The 18,340-nt window shown below is 36.4% G+C and overlaps 2 protein-coding genes across 3 annotated transcripts in view; one reads left to right on the top strand and one right to left on the bottom strand.

Annotated features, from left to right (window-relative positions):
• The window catches only part of LOC147391222 (Sec14p-like phosphatidylinositol transfer family protein), a 39,263-nt gene extending 22,474 nt beyond the window's left edge, over positions 1 to 16,789 (top strand). For both annotated transcript variants that reach the window (XM_086457375.1, XM_086457374.1), the window contains 3 exons: positions 15,401 to 15,544; positions 15,639 to 15,713; positions 15,806 to 16,789. In XM_086457375.1, the coding sequence (XP_086313501.1) occupies positions 15,401 to 15,544; positions 15,639 to 15,713; positions 15,806 to 15,838 (252 nt within the window). In that variant the 3' untranslated portion in view covers positions 15,839 to 16,789. The remainder of the gene's footprint in view (positions 1 to 15,400; positions 15,545 to 15,638; positions 15,714 to 15,805) is intronic.
• On the bottom strand, positions 16,442 to 17,358 carry PEX11B (peroxin 11B). Its single transcript, XM_086457377.1, has one exon. It carries the CDS (start codon positions 17,278 to 17,280, stop codon positions 16,579 to 16,581), a length of 702 nt encoding a protein of 233 aa, XP_086313503.1. The 5' UTR covers positions 17,281 to 17,358; the 3' UTR covers positions 16,442 to 16,578.
• Between the last annotated feature and the right edge of the window lie 982 nt (positions 17,359 to 18,340).

Raw genomic sequence — 18,340 nt, 5'->3', positions numbered from 1 at the left:
TCACCTAATATTACAGACCCATTCCCATTTATGATGTAGAACACGTGGCAGAAGTTCTCATGGAGCACTTGGATCACCAAAAATAGAAAGCCAACTAGTAGAAATCATGGACCCTGGAGATAGAATCATGCGATGAGACTCATTCTTGAATGGAATCATTGAGATCTTCAAGATCTATCACTTTTCCATGGACATTTCACTTTTAGCCCGATTCCTTCGTTTACCCCCCTTTTTAGGCAATTTTGTTATTTTGGAAAAGTTTTGTTTGGTTAATAACTTTAATTATAGAAGTCAGAATCACACACCGTTGATTTTGCCTTACTTCTAGGGTTAAGTTGTATCTATTTTCGTGCTTAGTAAATTTTTTTCTATTTTTAGTAATTTATGCTTGTTTAGGCTATTTTCGTGTTTTACTAGGATTAAAATTCTTTTTTCTATAAAATGGTTGTAACTGCAATGCAAAAATCATCTTCAATTTAATAAAATATCTCTTTGAGGGTTCTTTTCTTGTGGATCCCAGATTTTCTTATTCTTTTATTGTTCCATGCTGTGTCAATTTACCTGAGAAATCCTCCAAAACTCCTCTCTAAATTTCTAAAGAGCTTGCACTGAAAAGATAGAAACCCCACTATTGAAATGATTTTGTCCCAAATTAAATGCTCACAATTCTGAAAGATGTGTTCATTTCTCCCCTTCCATATCCTCTAATAAATGGTGAATGGCGCTATGCTCCATAGAATCGATTTTGAGGCTACTATGGATGCTCAAAAGATTGTTATACTTGTATACCAGGTCTACAATAAGCTAGGTGCTCCCCATGATGGAGAAGAGAGAAAATAAATGAGTATGTCACGAGAAAACTTACAATGAATGAAAAGGTTGTTGTAGTCTTTATGACTTTGTCCATCGTCAGTATCTTATTTCGAGCTGCCTACCAAATATAGAAAGAGATTTTTTATGGGACCTTTAGCACCCAAACCACTAAAGTTGGAGACAGTGATGATCACACCTACTTTAAGGGCTGATAGAATGATCTAACTGAATTATCTTCTAACCTTTCATCTTCAACAATTTTCCCTTGAGTGAATGAAAATTTGAGAAAGATGATTAGACAGAGTTGATACGGAGTCGATCTCCCAATAGTTGAAAGCTCTTCGGAGCCCAAAGTCCCACGACACCATTGATGAAGCTTTCTTCTAAGATACTGCGTACATGTTAGGGAATTGATAATTAAGAAGCAAAGCACCAAACACCAGGTCTTCTGAAACATGCATTATGATTCCCCTACCAATCCTGAAACTAATTCTATTTCGGAAATGGGTGGAACTCTAACAACTCCTTTGCACACCCCACCCTCGAAAGATGCTCAAATCAACACAATTCCACCCAAACTTTGATTCTCCAAACTTTGTTTTAATGACTCCGCGACAACCTATTGTGGTCTGACCTGAATATTTACACCATTCCTCAAAAAATGACTTATTCATTCATCTCAAATTCTCCCTCGCTTTTTAGGACAACATATACTTTTCCACTTCATGAGATGAAATTTCATCTTCCATCCTTATTATGCCTAAGGAAATCTCTAATGAGCTTGTCATGTTTGCTTCCACACTCCTAGGGGTTGAAAATAGGGAAGGCCAAAGTGCTTTTAATCAACATCATTTTTTCTCATAGAGAGATATCTTTAGGAATGGCAATCTTAACATGACCCACGAACATGACTCGGAAACAACACAAAATTATTGGGTTTGGGTTAAGCCTAATTGGGTTTGGGTCATAATAGTGTCAACCGTCTAACACGATTCTTAAATGGGTCAGTTCTAGATTAGGGGCGTCAACCTGCTTAACCCATTCTGTACTAGGCTATGAACACATTCTTTTTCTTTATTTCTCATCCCTTTAATTGGTTATGATACATTTTTGGTGATAAAATTTAGTTTTAGTTTTGTGATACTTAAGTTATGTTGGTAGATATTGGTTTATGATTGTGTAACTTAATTTTTAGTTATGGTATTTTATTTTGGTGGTGGAAATGAAACTTATTTTTTCTAATAAAGATTAGAATTTTATTAAATAGGTTACATATGGGTCGGGTCAGGTGTATATATTTATAAATGGGTCGGGTTTAAGTTTTTGACATGATTATTAAATGGGTTGGGTTTGATAAATTTTCATAATACCCTTACCTCAACATGACCCAACCCAACCCATTGCCAACCCTAGATCGTCTTCCAAGAATTCAATTTCCTACTTGCCATCTTAATAATGGGATCCCATCTAGCTTGACTATTACATGCTGCTCCCAATTGTAAACCAAATAAGAAGGAAAGGATCCCATTCATGGCTTCAAATCAGAGTTTGACATCTCGTCTCATTCATGGATGAGACCAAGTTGTCTCAGACGAGTCATCTCATCTCGGATGAGGTAAACAATTTAACTCGGTTTCTATTTATTTATTAATTTATCTTTTATATGCATATAATTGTAATTGTTTTTATAAAATAAGGTGCATTAGAATATTCTTAGCCACAATATTATATTTTTATTTAGATAATAAATATTTTTATAAAAATTTAATATTTTTAGAAAAAATACAAAATCCTGATTTACTTGGTCGAGTTTTACTACTCAGTTGAGATTTTAAAAATATTGTCTAAGTCATGTTGGTTGTCAAACAAGACAACATGCGAGATGAGTGATAGTGAATAACCGTCTCATTGTGAAATCATACCAAGATAACTCTGGCTAGTCATCTCAGTTTTGAACGAGATTTGAAACCATGACCACAACTGACAACCTGACGCGCTAGTCAAAGCTGCTAAGTTCAGAAATTTCCCTACAACACACACATTACTCTTTTGGAGATTGTTCATTAACCTAGATACCGAGTTGAAACAACAAAGAAGCCTGCACAAAAAACACAATTGATTTTCCAAGGCATTAAAATTCAACATATCGTCTGCAAACTATAAATGCAACACTACTTGACCACTACTCCCCACGGAAAATCCAACTGAGTTCCCTTTAAAAATAACCCTCGATTTTCTTCCTAGAGCTTCCATTACAATAACAATAGGACTGGAGACAATCTTGTCTCAAACTTCTAGAGCTCTTAGAAAAATCTATCTTAGAAACATTGGGCATAATGGAGAAAAATGGGGAACAGATACACCTCATAATCTAGCTGATCCAAAATTTTCCCAAATTCTACAACCCAACAAATACCTAAAAAAAATTTCTAACTAACACGATTGTAAACTTTCTCCATATCGATTTTACAAACCACCCTTGGGCTCTCATCTCTCTTCCTTAAATAAATACTCATTTGCAATCAAAAGGCCATCCAAGATCTGCCTTCCCATAACGATTGCTCCTTGAACTAAAACCATGATTCCTAGCAACACCAATTGGATTACGGAAGCAAGCATCTTCAAGATGATCTTCTAGGTGGCACCAACCAAGCTAATGGGCCTCAAATTAGAAATATCTTTCACCCCGCAACTTATTTAAGATCAAGGACATGAAGGTACAATTTGAGCCAAAGTCACCTCCATCAGATTGTCCTTCACGATTTTCCAATAGTTTTTGAAGAATGCCATTGAAATACTATCAATGCTTAGAGCTTTGTCATTGTTCATAATATATGGTCTTAAATACTTTATCCTTGCCAAAAGACCTCTTGAGCCAATCCCGTTTAACTTGAGAGATACCAGCAAAATCTAATTGATCAAGAAATGGCCTACTAGATGCTCCTCAAAATACAACTTTCCATTGAACTCCATCATGCCTGATCTAACACACAAACATGAGGAAGAACCAATGATCCATCCCAAAATTTTTCCCTAACAAAGTGCATGTCCACTTCAATATGTTTGGTTCACTCGATTGCAAAATAAGGAAATTGGATTTATTTTTAGATAAATTACGAAAACCCTCAAAGATTTTACATAAAACAATAAAGCATATCCTAATTAGGGATAAACTTTATCTCTAACAATCGAATCTTTATCTTAAACCAATCTAATCATATTCCTCATCTCTGTGATATATGAATCGCACAATACACCTTATTAAAATACTTCATATCTAGTACACTAACACCCTCCCTCAAACTTATGGTGATCAATGTGAGTTTGTTGAAATTAATAGTCTCCAAGAGTAGGATCGTTTAAGAAGTCACCAATCCCCTATGATCAAACGACTTAAGAATAATACCATAAAACAACTCAAACTAGATGGAAAAACTAGAATGAAAATAATCAAATGACCTCTGTTGGGCCTTGAAATGGGCACAAAATAGGACGTTAGCATTGGGCATTGCCTCTTTTGGGTCTTTGATGGTTGCAACGAGGCTCTATTGTGGGCTCAATTACTAACCTCATTTAGTTTGTTTGTTTTACTTTCAAATTGTAATGTGTTTGGCCATAAAGATTGAGATAAATTGGGTTGAAGTAATTCGGGGACAAGGAATTTGACTGAGTGGGAATGTAGTGGATCACACTAAAAGGCTTGGGGTATTGGACTTTGTGAATTAAACCCACAAAAGTGGACTTGGTGAATTGGGACATGTGAGAGGAGTAGTAGGGCCCACAACTAATACTTCTAAACTTAGTAACCTAAACCATGTGATAGGGTTGGCGGACCTGTTTCAAATCGTAGTTTTGTGGATTGAGAGTAGATTTGCCTAAATCTGCACTCCCAAATCTTACCATTCATGTTTTCAACGTAAGTAGCTTTGAATGTTGCTCTTTGACGCTATTTAGTCTTTACACATCAACAAACATTATGTACGTTTTCTCTTTAAAACTCTCTTTACACCTTGCAAACATACTATATTTAATTGTGATACGACATTAGCGAGGAAAGGTGAAGGTCTTTGATGGGTTAATTTTGCTAAGATAAAACTTAATGTTATTATAGGTAATATTTGCATTTGGTGACTTGTTAGCTTTACATTTGATACTTTTTCTTGATTTATTCCCAACCATGAATTGATCATATTTTAGCACTCAAATCAATAGTCTATGTTGCACCAATCAAACCATTTTTTTTAGCTAATATAAACCTAACAAGTGATGGAATGAAAATCAGATCTCAAGACTAATGAACTATGCCTCAACACATTTTAAGTGGGGATGGCAAACTTTTCATGCAATGAATATAATAAAAGATTTTTTATTAGAGGGAAGAAATCATTATTGGCATCTCTCTGGGCAAGTCCCTTAATCATATGTTTACATAGGCACTCTAGAGACGCTCCTAACTTAAGGGTATTTTTGAATTGGATGCTCCTGCATACCCACACCTGCACCCGCTTCACGCTCTGGTCACTAAGCTTCTAAACAAAAACTTCTTATCTTCTCTTTGTTACCAACCTTAATAGCCTTGGGAAATGGTGTTATTTGGAAGAAAAACTTCTTTTCATCTTCATCAATGCACTTGTTTTATGAAGATCAACAAGTATGGATCATAGATTGATGAGCACCATAGTTTACACACACACTTGAGTCATATGAGATATATCACTGGAAGTTTAGTGAGTATTGCAACCGCTAAATCGTGAGGGATGATTGGTAAAACATCACAACTTTCTTCCTCTTCATCATCATCATCATCTTCTTATCCTCATGCGATTTCAAATCTCATAAGGCTTAGGTGTTTGTGATGAGGGAAGAATTAACCTACTACATATGATTTATTTGAAGAAATGTCTGAATGAACAATGGAGGAAAAAAAAGGTTTTGGCATAATACAAATGGAAGAAGAAAGAAAAGAAATGGTTGGACGAGCAATGATGTTGTTGCCCGTTAAAGAAAGATATCCAAGATCTAGAGCTCGATTAACATATCTATGACTTTGATACTATGTGAAAGAATGAAATTGGATTTAATCTAAGATGAATAATTACAAGAACCTGAATAGGGTTTGTATAAAAACCAATAAAGTAAATCCTAGTTAGAGATGAACTCTGTATCTTACAATCTAATCCTTATCTTAAACCAATCTAATCCTATTTTTATCTTTGTTAAACATGATTCGGTGTATTTCAATACACTTTATTATCATACTTCATGTTTAATATTATAACATTTAAGATTGAATCTGAGGTAGTTTTCTCAACAATTTCATTGTTACAATGGAGGGGTATGATCGAAGATCACAAGAGAAAAAATCCATAAATGTTGTGTGAAATGGCACGATTCCAAGCTTCATCGCTAGATTGTGGAGTGAATAGTAGAACCTACCCAATCTGTATTGACATTTCCTGATATATGTAAGGTGACCATGAGGTGATACAAAGTCCATCATTGGGATTAGACTTAATATATCGAAGAATACAACAAACAACTGCAAGATGGTTCGCATGAGGAGTGTGAATAGATTGGCTAACCAAGCTGACGACAAAGATAATATTGGATCGTGTGAAAGATAAATTAGACGATCCATGAGACACTAGTATTCCTAAGGATTTGATAGGTCACCTTTATTTTCACATAAGGATTCTTAGGATCCATTGGAAATGAAGAGTATGCACCTAAGTAGGTGCCAACTAGCTTAGTTGGTAAAGTCTTTGGGTGATGATATCGGAGACCTGGGTTCAAATCCTGTCAACACCGAGTTACTGAACTCATTCAAAATAAGCTTTATCGACAAAAAAGAGAGTATTTGCACCCAATCATGTCAGTATCATGAAGGTCAAGAGCATACTTTGTTTTAGAGGGAAATATTCTTTTCTTGGATCGAACAATCTCAAGGCGAATGAAAAGTTTGAAACTACCCAAATTCTTGACCTAAAAAAAATGGCTAAGTTCATACTTCACATGGGGAATAAAAGAAATCATCCCCAGTGAGAAAAATAAACAAGGAGGATTGTGCATCCTATGGCACCTAGATGAGTAAAACTTGTGTGATCAGAGTAACATCTCTGGAAACCCAAACTCGTAATCACTCCATTGAAACGATGAAACCAAGGTCAAGAAGACTACTTCAAACCATAAATGTATTTCCAAAGGAGAATTTTTTTTTTCCAGTCTCCCCCTAGAGTAAGTAGGCATGAAGAGTATTCTCATAACTTCTTCTAGTTGATAAAATGGTGAATTCTTAATGGTAGCAAAAGAGACGAGAACACGATTACATGTCAAATTAACCATAGGAGTAGTCATAATCAAGACCATAATTTTGAGTGAAGCCATGTGCGGTGATTAATGGCATTAATGTCATAGGCCTCCCAAATGTGCTCTATGTAAAACTAGTAAGGGGAGAAAGCGAGATCATTACTAGAGCTTATAGTGTAAGGTGGTTGTGTTGATTTCAATAGTGATTTCTCATTATACAGGGTATTTCAACGATGGTTTCTCGTCATCACCTATAGGTGTTGCTCCTACTTTTTCTTAAATGTGTCATTTCTAAATTCGTCTTTCTTAAGGTTTCCACTCATCCAAAAATGTACAAAATAAAATATGTGAAATAGTACACGATTTTAGAATTCTATGTAATATGCTTAATTACTATGTCCCCTTAAAATAAAAAGGTTACTGCAAACACCTACAATTGAAGACAATACTATCTACATGGAAATCTTGATGCACTATATAGGCATTTTATGAACTCAATCTTACAAACAAAAAAATATATTTTTTCCTTTCTAGAAAAAAAAAGACACAATGGTCCATCACAGTAGAAGTCTAGGAAGGACGAAGGAAAAAAACAACAACTAGGGTGGTGCTCATTCTTAGTTGCATTAGTTATCGTCAAATTAAACAAGCATCTATAATGATCAATAGGCTTAATTCTCAATTTTCGAACTACATGGATAGGCATGCATTCCGTATTATTCACGTTAGATGATGTTTGGTAATTACTAAAACCATCCAAAGATTTTCTTCTCCTGTAAAGTGCAAAAATTCCCATGTAGTAATTGTTTTCATGTTTAAAAGTTTTGTAGTATCTCGGTTGAGATCGGTATGACTCATCCTTTCGAGCATTGAAAAATTGATTATTCGATTGGTTGATTCGAAATCATGAGGGTTCAAGTCTCTATTATAGGGAAATATGATGTCTTTTCTATTTTCCTAGTTTTCTATTGTTCTCTATGTAAGGGCATTCATGTCCATTCACCTTGTTTATTTTAAATACATTGGCAAGCTCTCTTTGACAGACTTGATTGTTCTTCTTCTACAATTCTTTTTTGGTATCAAAGCCCTAGAGGACCCATCGACAGCCCCTCCTTGGGTTTTTCCTTTTCAGTTTTGGGATCTTGAAGCATCCTAGTCTCCACCCTCCTCTCTTCCCGTTTCTCTTCTTCTCCCATCCATCTTTTTGACTTTGAGATCAAACATCCAGCAGTAGCCTCGTTAGAAGGTCACCCCCTTCCGGGGTTCTTTTTTTATATTATTCTTTTCATTGGAGATCCCACAATCGCATGCTGAGTTAAGGATTCCTCTCCTATAAGCCTGTGTTGCTGTTTTGCGACAAGGCAGCTTATGCGACTGCTCCTATTGGGCTGCCAGCTAGTCCATGTGATAGGGCTGGCCTGTGTGACAGGGTTCCTGTGTTGCTGAGGTGTGACATGGCAACTTCTGTGATTGCTCCGATAAGGCTACCAGCTGGTCCATGCGATAGGGCTGGGCTGTGCGACAGGGGTGTTGTCTAATCTGCTGAGGGCTTGATCCATGTGTAATCTTTACTGTTTTCATGGAGTATTTCTGCAGTTTTCTGGTTCTATGGACTGCCCTTTGTTGATTTGTTGATTTGTTGATTGCACATTGGTTTGGGATCGCGAGAGACCTCCTTTCAAACCAAAGCTCCGATTTTCTACCTCTTTCCTATCTCTACACTCTCTCTTCTTCAAATTGTAGTTTTTCTACATTTGGTTATTGCTTTATTGCCTTGTTTCTCTTTTATCCATTTTTCTTTTGGGGAGATATGATATCGAACCATGAGAACAAGGACTCAAATACTATTCTTGGGGCAAATTTCTCAGCCCAGCGTATTTCTAGTAGCTTATTGGATGGTTGCAATTTTCAGTCATGGTCTCGATTTGTGAGACTCTATTTGGGCATTAGAGGCAAATCCGGGTGGCTTTTGAGTTTTGTTAACAAGCCATCTCATACGGATTCCAAGTTTGAACAATGGAAGATTGATAATTGTACTATTCTTGAATGGTTATTTAACTCCATGGAGTAGCATATCTATACTATGTTCATGTACCATGAGACTCATCTTTATGATTAGCTCTCACTCAAACATATGCGTATACTAGGAATGATTCGAGGATTTATGAGCTTTATCGAGACATTGCCTAGGCTACTTAGGGGATTCAGTGTGTTGTTGATTATTTTTTATTTCTTCAGTCTCGATGGGAGGAGTTTTCTCATTATGAGTCTATGAGAGGCAGCTGGGTATGTGGTTAAGAGGATTGCTTGACATTAGACATATCAATTTCTCATGGGCTTACGTATCAAATTTGAGGTATTACGAACCCAGATCCTTAACACCTCGCCTTTGCCTTCCTTATTTGAGACTATTAATGGTGATGAACATAGTTACTGTGTAGTTCCATCTCAGACTCAGACTTAGGCTCTTGGTATCCTTTCTGCTTTATCGATAGATCGGATAGCTCTAGCAGGCAATTCAGATTTTATTTACTCTCGTGCCCAAGGGTTTGGGAGTCGTGGCCGTGGGGGGCGTGGTAGTGGTTTTATTTGCAGTTATTATGGGAAGACTGGCCATAAGAAGGCCCGATGCTTTCTGTTATATCCTCATTTGTTGCAATCAATTGCCACTCTTTTAGGCATTTTGCTCCCCGTGCTGCCACTGTAGATTCAGTACCAATTCCTACCACTGACCCTCCTATTTCTCCTGGCATTATTGATTTGCAGTAGCTTCAGACACAAATTGTCACTATTGTATGTGATCAGATCCATGCTCATATTCGATCATTTTCGATTGTGGCCTCAATTACCATGCCTCTAGGTATATCCTTTGCATTTCATGTCACTCAGTTGGAACCTGCGTTATTGATTTTGGTGCCTTTGATCACATGACTTGTGAGTCTAGCCATTTTACTTCACCTATTTCTCGTGCTACTCATAAGGAGGTTCGCCTTACTGATGGATCCCTTACACATATACACAGTAAGTGTACCATCCCTTTATCTTTTGGTATTTCATTTGATTCTATTCTTCATCTTCTTCACATATCGCTTAAACTTTTTTCTACGAGTAGTACAAAATCTCTAAATTTCTTTGGATCTTTTTTCCCACTCACTGTATTTTTCAAGACCCGAATTCGAAGAGGATTTTTGACAAGGGGAATGAACGGGATGGGTTGTACCTATTTAGATCTTCGCTTACTGTTGCTCCGGCTTCTATGCTACCCTCCCCTGGGAGTCATACTTTTTCTTTTGAGTCTTTAGATTTATGGTATGCTCACTTAGGACATGTTAATTTTTAGCACTTAATGTTATTTATTTTTTGCTTTAAAAAATTATTATAGTGGATATAAGTTTCAATGCTCTGTGTGATACTATGTTTGATTTAGTTCATTCTGATGTGTGTGAACCTTCCCTTGTTACTGCTTTTACTAGTCATCGGTATTATGTTACATTTATGGATGACTATTCTTGTTGTACTTGGGTCTATTTGATGTGATCTTGGTCTAAAGTGCTTATTTTTGTTAATTTTCTTAAAATGATCCAGACTCAATACAACATCATTGTAAAAGCTCTTAGGTCTGATATTGAAGGGGAATATATTTCTGATGGGATTCGTTATCACCTTCATGAGCATGGTATGCTTAATCAGTTGACTTGTCCCTACACCCCTGCGCAGAATGGGGTGGTAGAACGCAAGAACCGCCACCTTATGAACATTGGTCATTGCCTTCTTCGAGGAATATATATTCCTAATTTATATTGGAACACGGTGGTCCTCAGTGTCGTTTTTTTTCTTAATCGTGTTCCGAGTCGCACCTTAGGGGGACAAGTGTCTCTTCATGTTCTTCGCCCTGATAGCATCCTCTTTCCTATTACATCTAAAGTCTTTGGGTGTACTTGTTTTGTTTAGGACAGAACCCTTCATCGCACGAAATTAAATGACAAAGCCATTCAGTGTGTTTTCTTGGGTTACTCCTCTATGACAAAAGGATATTAGTGTTATAATCTCATTTCTCATCGTGTCATACATTCTCTTATTGCTATTTTTCTTAAAATATTCCCTATTTTCATGCCACATTTTCTTTATAGGATCCTTTCCCTTTAGTGTTGTCTTCTTTGGTCTTCTATCCATTTTCGCCAACGCTTCAAGTTTACTCTCGTTACCTTCGTCCCTCTCTAACCTTGTCGATCTCCTCTTTAGACTCAGGTATATTCTCCCTACCCTTGGTCCTATCCCTTCTGTATCTGACTCTTACTTACCTATTGCACTTCACAAAGGTAAGTGGGGGTGTATTACTGATCATCCTATTGCCTAGTTTGTTTCCTATCAGCGACTCTCTCCTTTTTATCAAGCCTATTTTGTTGCCACTGATTCTATTCAAGTTCCCCAATCTGTTTCAGAGGCTTTAACGAGATCCTCAGTGGACTATGGTTAGGACTACTAAGATGGATGCTTTGCAGAAGAATCATACCTAGGAGTTTGTTCCATTTCCCTCTAAAGAGCGGTCTATTGGTTGTAAATGGGTTTTCACTGTCAAGTATCTCACGGATGATACTGTTGATCGATACAAGGCCCACCTAGTTGCTAGGAGATTTACATAGACTCCAAGAAAGGATTTTGGTGCTACATTTTCCCTTGTAGCTAAACTTTCCAATGTTCGCCTCCTTATCTCTTTAGCTATATGTCACTCACGACTTCTTCACCAACTTGATGTGAAGAATGCCTTTCTTAATGGTGTTCTGACTGAGGTTATCTATGTGGACCCCCCTCCTAAGTTTCGTCTTTAGGGGGAGTATTCTGGGAAGGTATTTCGCCTTATCAAATTTTTGTATGGCCTAAAGCAGTTTCCACAAGTCTGGTTTCAACGTTTTTCTGAGGTCATTTTATCTATGAAGTTTTTTATATGCCACTCAAATCATACATGCTTTGTTCATCGAGGATTGGATGGTCGTTGCGCTATTATTGTAGTTTATGTAGATGATATTATCCTGACTAGAGATGATTCACAAGGTAAAGATGATATTGGGTTATGCTTTTGAGATTAAAGACTTAGGTTGCCTTAAGTACTTCTTGGGGATAGAAGTGGCCCGTTCTCACCGTGGTATTTAGCTATCTCAACGCAAATACACTTTAGATATTCTTCAGGACACTGGTATGCTTGGTTGTCCTGCTTCCTCTCCTATGGATTAGAATCATCATCTTCATGTTGAATCTGGTGATCTATTATCTGATTTTATTTTTATCAACAACTCGTAGACCGTCTGATTTATCTGAATAACACTATACTATATTTGATTTTTGTGGTTAGTGTGGTCAGTCAGTTCATGTATGCTCTGCGCACTTTTCATTTTGATGCCGTTTATCATACTCTTTGCTATTTGAAGTCACGTCCTGGTCTTGGGCTTTTTTATTCGTCTATTGCTTAACCTCATTTATCCTGTTTCACTACTGCTGATTATGCTGGTTCTATTACGGATAGGAGATCAATGATAGGAGATCAATCTCTAGTTTTTGTACTTTTCATGGTGGTAACTTGATCTTGTGAAAAAGTTAGAAATAAAATGTGGTTTCTCATTTTTCTGTTGAAGCTGAGTATCGAGCTATGGCCCTTTAAACCGTATTCATGTCTTCTTCATATCAGCTTGCTGATATACTTATGAAGTTTGTTGCTCTCTCTGTCACCAATTCTCATCTTGTCAAACTGGGCTTAGTTGATATATTTGCACTAGTTTGAGGGGGAATATTGGGAAATATGATGTTTTCTCTATTTTCCTAGTTTTCTATTGTTCTCTCCATTCACCTTGTTTATTATAAATACATTGACAAGCTCTCTTTGAGAGACTTGATTGTTCTTCTTCTACAATTCTTCTTCCCTATCCCCCCAAAAGCCCAAGTTGACTCCCCAAGTATGTATCTTCTTTTTTTGTTAGCGGTTTCAAATTAGGTACTGCCCCACTAAACATGAAAGAGAGCTATTTCTAGATGGGTCACTTCATGAAAGACGATCTTTCTGCCCTTCGCCCATCTGCTTGACAAGCAAGCTACCTTGATCAATCTTTGGCTTTGATTTGTTATGCTCAGCAACTCCAACAAGCTTGTTAGTCTCTTGCTGCCCAAAACTCTGCCAAGAAAGCACTGCTTTACGTTTGATTCTCTGTTCCCAGATTCTGTGGCTTTAAAGAAATTCCTACTATTATCGTTGTTAGTGCTTAGTGATTCCTATATTATGTTTTGGGATTATCTTGGTTGAGATCATCCTGAATTTCTCCTAACTAAGATAGTGCCTCAAGACGAGGTTTTAAACATTGATTGTTTTCACCTAAAATGTACCTCATGTTCAATTTAAAATTGGAAGATTTGAATCATGAATTTTGTTCTAATTGTAAGATTAAAAATTAGATTATAAGATTTTTATAAAGGATTCTTACTCAAGATTCAAATCCTTTGAGTTAAGATTGATTCAAATGGTAGGATTTAAATTGTAAATCATAGGATTTTAACCAAGCATTAAAATCTTGTCTCGATGCAATGTTTTGATTAGGAAAATCAGAGACTCTCTTAATCGAAACATTCTGAGCCAATCTGAAACATTCAATGTTTCTAGATCATTGTTTCATCCTGGTCTTGGCCATTTCGGAATGTTCCGTTGGAACATTGCAAAATGAAACAAAACATTAAGCCATGGTCTTAAAAAAACTATTTGGAATTATCATTAAGGTAATTATAAAATCAATACGTGGAGTTTAAAGTGAATTTGGTTGATCTACTTGAAGTGCCAACTTAGCTAAGTGGTAAGACGTGTGGAGTGTTGTTCCCATGTCTTACGTTTAAACCTCCTTGATCCCAACTTCATTTTCTAACCACTAACCCTATACCTATCAAATAAATAAATAAATTAGGTTGATCAGGCACTTGGGGAAGACTTAATATTTGAGACATTGAGGGGGATGGGCCTGTATGTGAAGTTTTGATTGATGAAAACCTAGTGAGTTTCTTAGGTTCAATAGGAAAAAAAAACAAGTCAATTTAACATTATTGATGAGCTTGTGCCTCTTAGTTGCACTTAGTCTTCTACAGTTTGATTTAAACAGGTTTTACAGTTGAATTTTTTCAAGCCAAGCTCTTACGCTTTTCATAGGACATAATTTGAGGCCCAATACATGAGAGTGCTGGGGCTTTGATTCTTCTGATAGACCGAGTTGGACTTGCAATGTCTTCCCAAGCTTGGTCACTGTGTGGACCTTACTAGTATGGCATAATGTGCTTACAAAATTTAATTCACATAATGGTTCTCAAAGTAGAACCCATATCGTACATGTCTAACAAAGGTAATGCTGGCATGTATACAATTTTCCCAAGTGCTTTTTGAACCCATCCTTTAACTTCCAGTGCATGCAAAGGATTTTTGATCTCCTCTACAATTTTCTCCCTTCAAAATTGATAAACTTCATTATGTTTTATCTTCTGGGGCACTAGACTAAGAAAGTATTTATGTATAGAAACAGAATTTTGACGGAAATTTTAAGATGAACATATTCTCATCATTTTGCAAACAGTAACTCCATATTCGGATCATACAACTAACCAGGAAACCACTAATTTTGTTTTCGTTTAGGCAATTCAGTTACCTTTAGCGAATGATTAGTTACTACATCAGTTTAAACTCTCCAAGATTTACCACTCTTCACATACTAGAGTACCACTCTTTGAAGGGAATGTAGTTGGAACTTTTACTATTTAACGGAATGTGGTGGTTTCATGTGGTAGCATTTACTTTCCTTTGCTTTATTTTTATTTTTTTTCCATTCATCTATAATAGGCAGGTCTCTTCAATTTCCTTTTTCTTACAAATAAAACTTATTTATTTACTGAAATAAATACATTCTTTGAACACCCCTTTCTGGATCCTGCTTTAGTTTTCTAACCATGGCCATGCTGATTGCTTGAGGCTATATATTGCCTACTCATTTTCCCTTAATAGGAAGAAATTCTTGAGGCGAAACCTTATAAACGTCTGTACAGCCCCACTACACATGATTCACATCAAAGTAGTTTTTTTAACAACCCCCATCCCCCCTAGATTAGCAGTTATTGTAACATTTGTATTATATTCCATTTGATCACCATCTCTTTCAAATGGTCTTGGTTCTTGAAAGTTTATATATGTTCAGTATGCTTTTAATGGCTTGAATTTTTTTCGGCTTACCAGAGCCATTAGTTTTCCTCAATTTGAATGCAGGGTTATGTACAAATCACTAGTTCCTACGAGACACGTGCAGGAGAACGTGAAAGTCTAGAGAAACACGGGTATACAAAATATGTTGATAAACTTATCGCCCAAAAAATTCAATCATTGGAAGATGGAATAAAGGACACCAAGATGGTGGGTTACAAACTGCTAATAGTTCTTCCTTCGGGGCTCTAAATTAAAGTATTCTATTTCTTTTTTTATCTTTTTGTCTTTTTCTGTTGCGCAGATTTTGGAAGGGTTTCTCATGAAACATGAAGAGCTTACGAGGCAGATACAAGAGCTGAAGGAACTGGACTTCTTGGTAAGTACATCTAACCCAGAATTAATGTTTGATGCATTTTTTCAAGTTTCTCCATCTAATGTTTTGATCATTTCTTGATAATTCCATCGCAGAGGGGTCTTTCAGATAAGAAAGCCAATACTTGAAGTTGAAGTGAAATCCAAGAATTACTTTTGGTACTGAAATTGACATGTATTATACATTATTACTTTGTTTTCGTGCTCAAATGACATTCAAAAATTGATAAATTCGGTATTTAATTTATCAATAAAAAAAGGAAAATTATGCAATATGCATACTTACTCCATTGCCCCCTCTACAATTGTTTATTCTTTTTCATTAATGCTTATATGTTGACTTATTACAAGTAATCTCATCTATAATTATCATTTTTATAAAACAGTTTGAAGAAAATTTGAGTTGTGTTTGTGGTACTCTGGCTCGGATTAGAATCTGTGTCTAGGCATTATTGCAGTCGAGAAATTGAGACTCAATTGAGACATTCTGTGGTAATCCGAAATATTAATGTTTCATTTCGGTTTCTGCTGAAGCAGAAATATCTCGGCCAAGACATTTGAGACAGTATGAAACTTTAAACCATGATTCTTAAAAGCCTCAAAACTATAAAAAGAATTTACATGATTGAGTAGGATAGCAATGAAACCATAATAGGATGTGCAGATAAACAAATTACTTATATAATTTCCTGCCACTGTTTTTATACCAGAATTTAAAACAAGTAGATTGCATTAAATAGTATGAAATTTTGTTTCATTAATCAAGTTCAGCGCTTCTTATGGTTCTTAGCAAAAAAATAAAAATAAAAACCCTTTTATGTTCAACGGCGAGACATGCTATCTTGTGATGATCCTTCACTGGAAGGGACTCATGAGGGCCAGTTTCTATACCAACCAGCCCATGCTGAGACGAGTCCACTAATCCCCAGTGAGACTGCATGGTTGCAGATGGGGTTCGGTTCAATGTCAGCCAAAGCTATAATTAAGTCAGCAACGTTGGCAGCCACTCCCATCAGCCTCATCACCCTATCTGCTCTTATTTTCTTCACGTTCTCCATCTCTGCAGCTTTCTCCGTCGAAGAGCCATCCTTTGACATCTCCAATTGTAGAGAGTGTTTCCTCTGTTTCTCTAATCCTTCTTTAATGATAATGAAGTCGGATATAATGAAGAAAATATAACCAAAGGCCTCGCCGAAGGCAGAAATGAAACTCATCTTCCTTGCTAACTCAGTGTCTAACACTCCAATCCTTGACAACCATAAAAAGTGGTCGAAGAAGAAGTAGATCATTTCTCCAGCATTGGCAAGAACGGCTAGGAAACGTAAAGTTGGGGTCGAGCCTGGGTTCCGCCGAATAGAGTTGAAGCCTGTTAGGAATCTGCCTGTTCGGAAAGCTTTACGGCTGAGACCAGAGGCCACTTCCCATTGCTTGGCTCTTCTGGCAATATCAGGTTGGGTGGTCTCGACGTGCCAATGGACGAGCTTGGAGACATACTGGAAGGTCTTTACAAGCTTGTCTATGCCATCTCTCTTAGCTAGAAAGATAACCAGCTTGTCTACTGTGTCATTCATGGCTCAATGTGAGGCAAAGCTATGAGCTTGATTTGTGAGAGTGACGAAGAAGTTTTTGGTTTGCTAGTTAGTTGGGATAAATAAATTATGTAGCACCACAGGAATTGGTTTTGGATAATACATTTCTGAATGGTCTTGTTTTTTTCATGGTATATCGTTTTTCACAGTAGTTTTAGAACTCATTGAGTCAACCCGAAATTCAACCGAGTCGACTCGAATCCAAATTGTTTTTTAGGTGACTTGGATATAAAACTTGTTGGAACCAATTCGCTGAGTCAACTCATATACTTAAACAAGTCATGCCAAAAGGGATTGAGTTGGATCAGAAACTCACACTTCTTCTCTCAAAACTTCATTAAAAAACCCTTGATTTTTGGGATTTTCTCCCCAAAATTATCCCCTCTTGAAGCTTCTCAACTTATTCAACCTCCTCGGCTTTAATCTCTTAAAGAAAAAGCCTTGATTTTTCTACTAAAAACCAATCATCTTTAAGCTCTTAAAACTTATTTAATTTCATCTTCAATTCTTTTGACTTCAGTTCAAGCTCTAGAAGAAAATCTTTGATTTTTTTAAATCATAAATCCATTAACTTCAAGCTCTTAAATATATTCAACTTCGTCTTTAATCCATTGGCTTCATCCTCTTGAAGAATTTTTCTTTAAAAGAATTCATAGTTTTCTACTTCCCTAATCTCCCTATCTTTTTATGTGAGGTATGAAAGTTGATGAGGCTGGTAAAAGGTTAAATAAAGGGTTTTTAACTAGAGATTAAATATGTGAGTATTTTATTTGATTTGTCTTGACTGAGCCAACTCCAGAGTTATTGACTTGACTCGCTAGGTATTTGATTATAGCTATGTTCCTTTTGGATAAATGATCACCCTGCATTTCATGCGGTAATTTTATTTAACTAAGGTACAGTGTATTGCACACATGGTTCATAAATCTTAAATATGTTTTAAAATTTTGCATTAAACTCGGTTGAGTTAGCTCCACAATAAGTAAAATACAATACTGTTCCATTCGAAATTGTCATTAAAAAGAGGGAGCAACTTGTTGCA

The sequence above is a fragment of the Akebia trifoliata genome, chromosome 11 (assembly GCF_017979445.1).
Source record: "Akebia trifoliata isolate Shusen 1 chromosome 11, ASM1797944v1, whole genome shotgun sequence".
NCBI classification, from domain to species: Eukaryota; Viridiplantae; Streptophyta; class Magnoliopsida; order Ranunculales; family Lardizabalaceae; genus Akebia; species Akebia trifoliata.
This window is presented reverse-complemented; position numbering and strand designations above follow the sequence as displayed.

What these genes read in the sequence shown, in the direction of transcription:
- PEX11B (XM_086457377.1), bottom strand. Translation starts at nt 17,280, where the DNA reads ATGAATGACACAGTAGACAAGCTGGTTATCTTTCTAGCTAAGAGAGAT.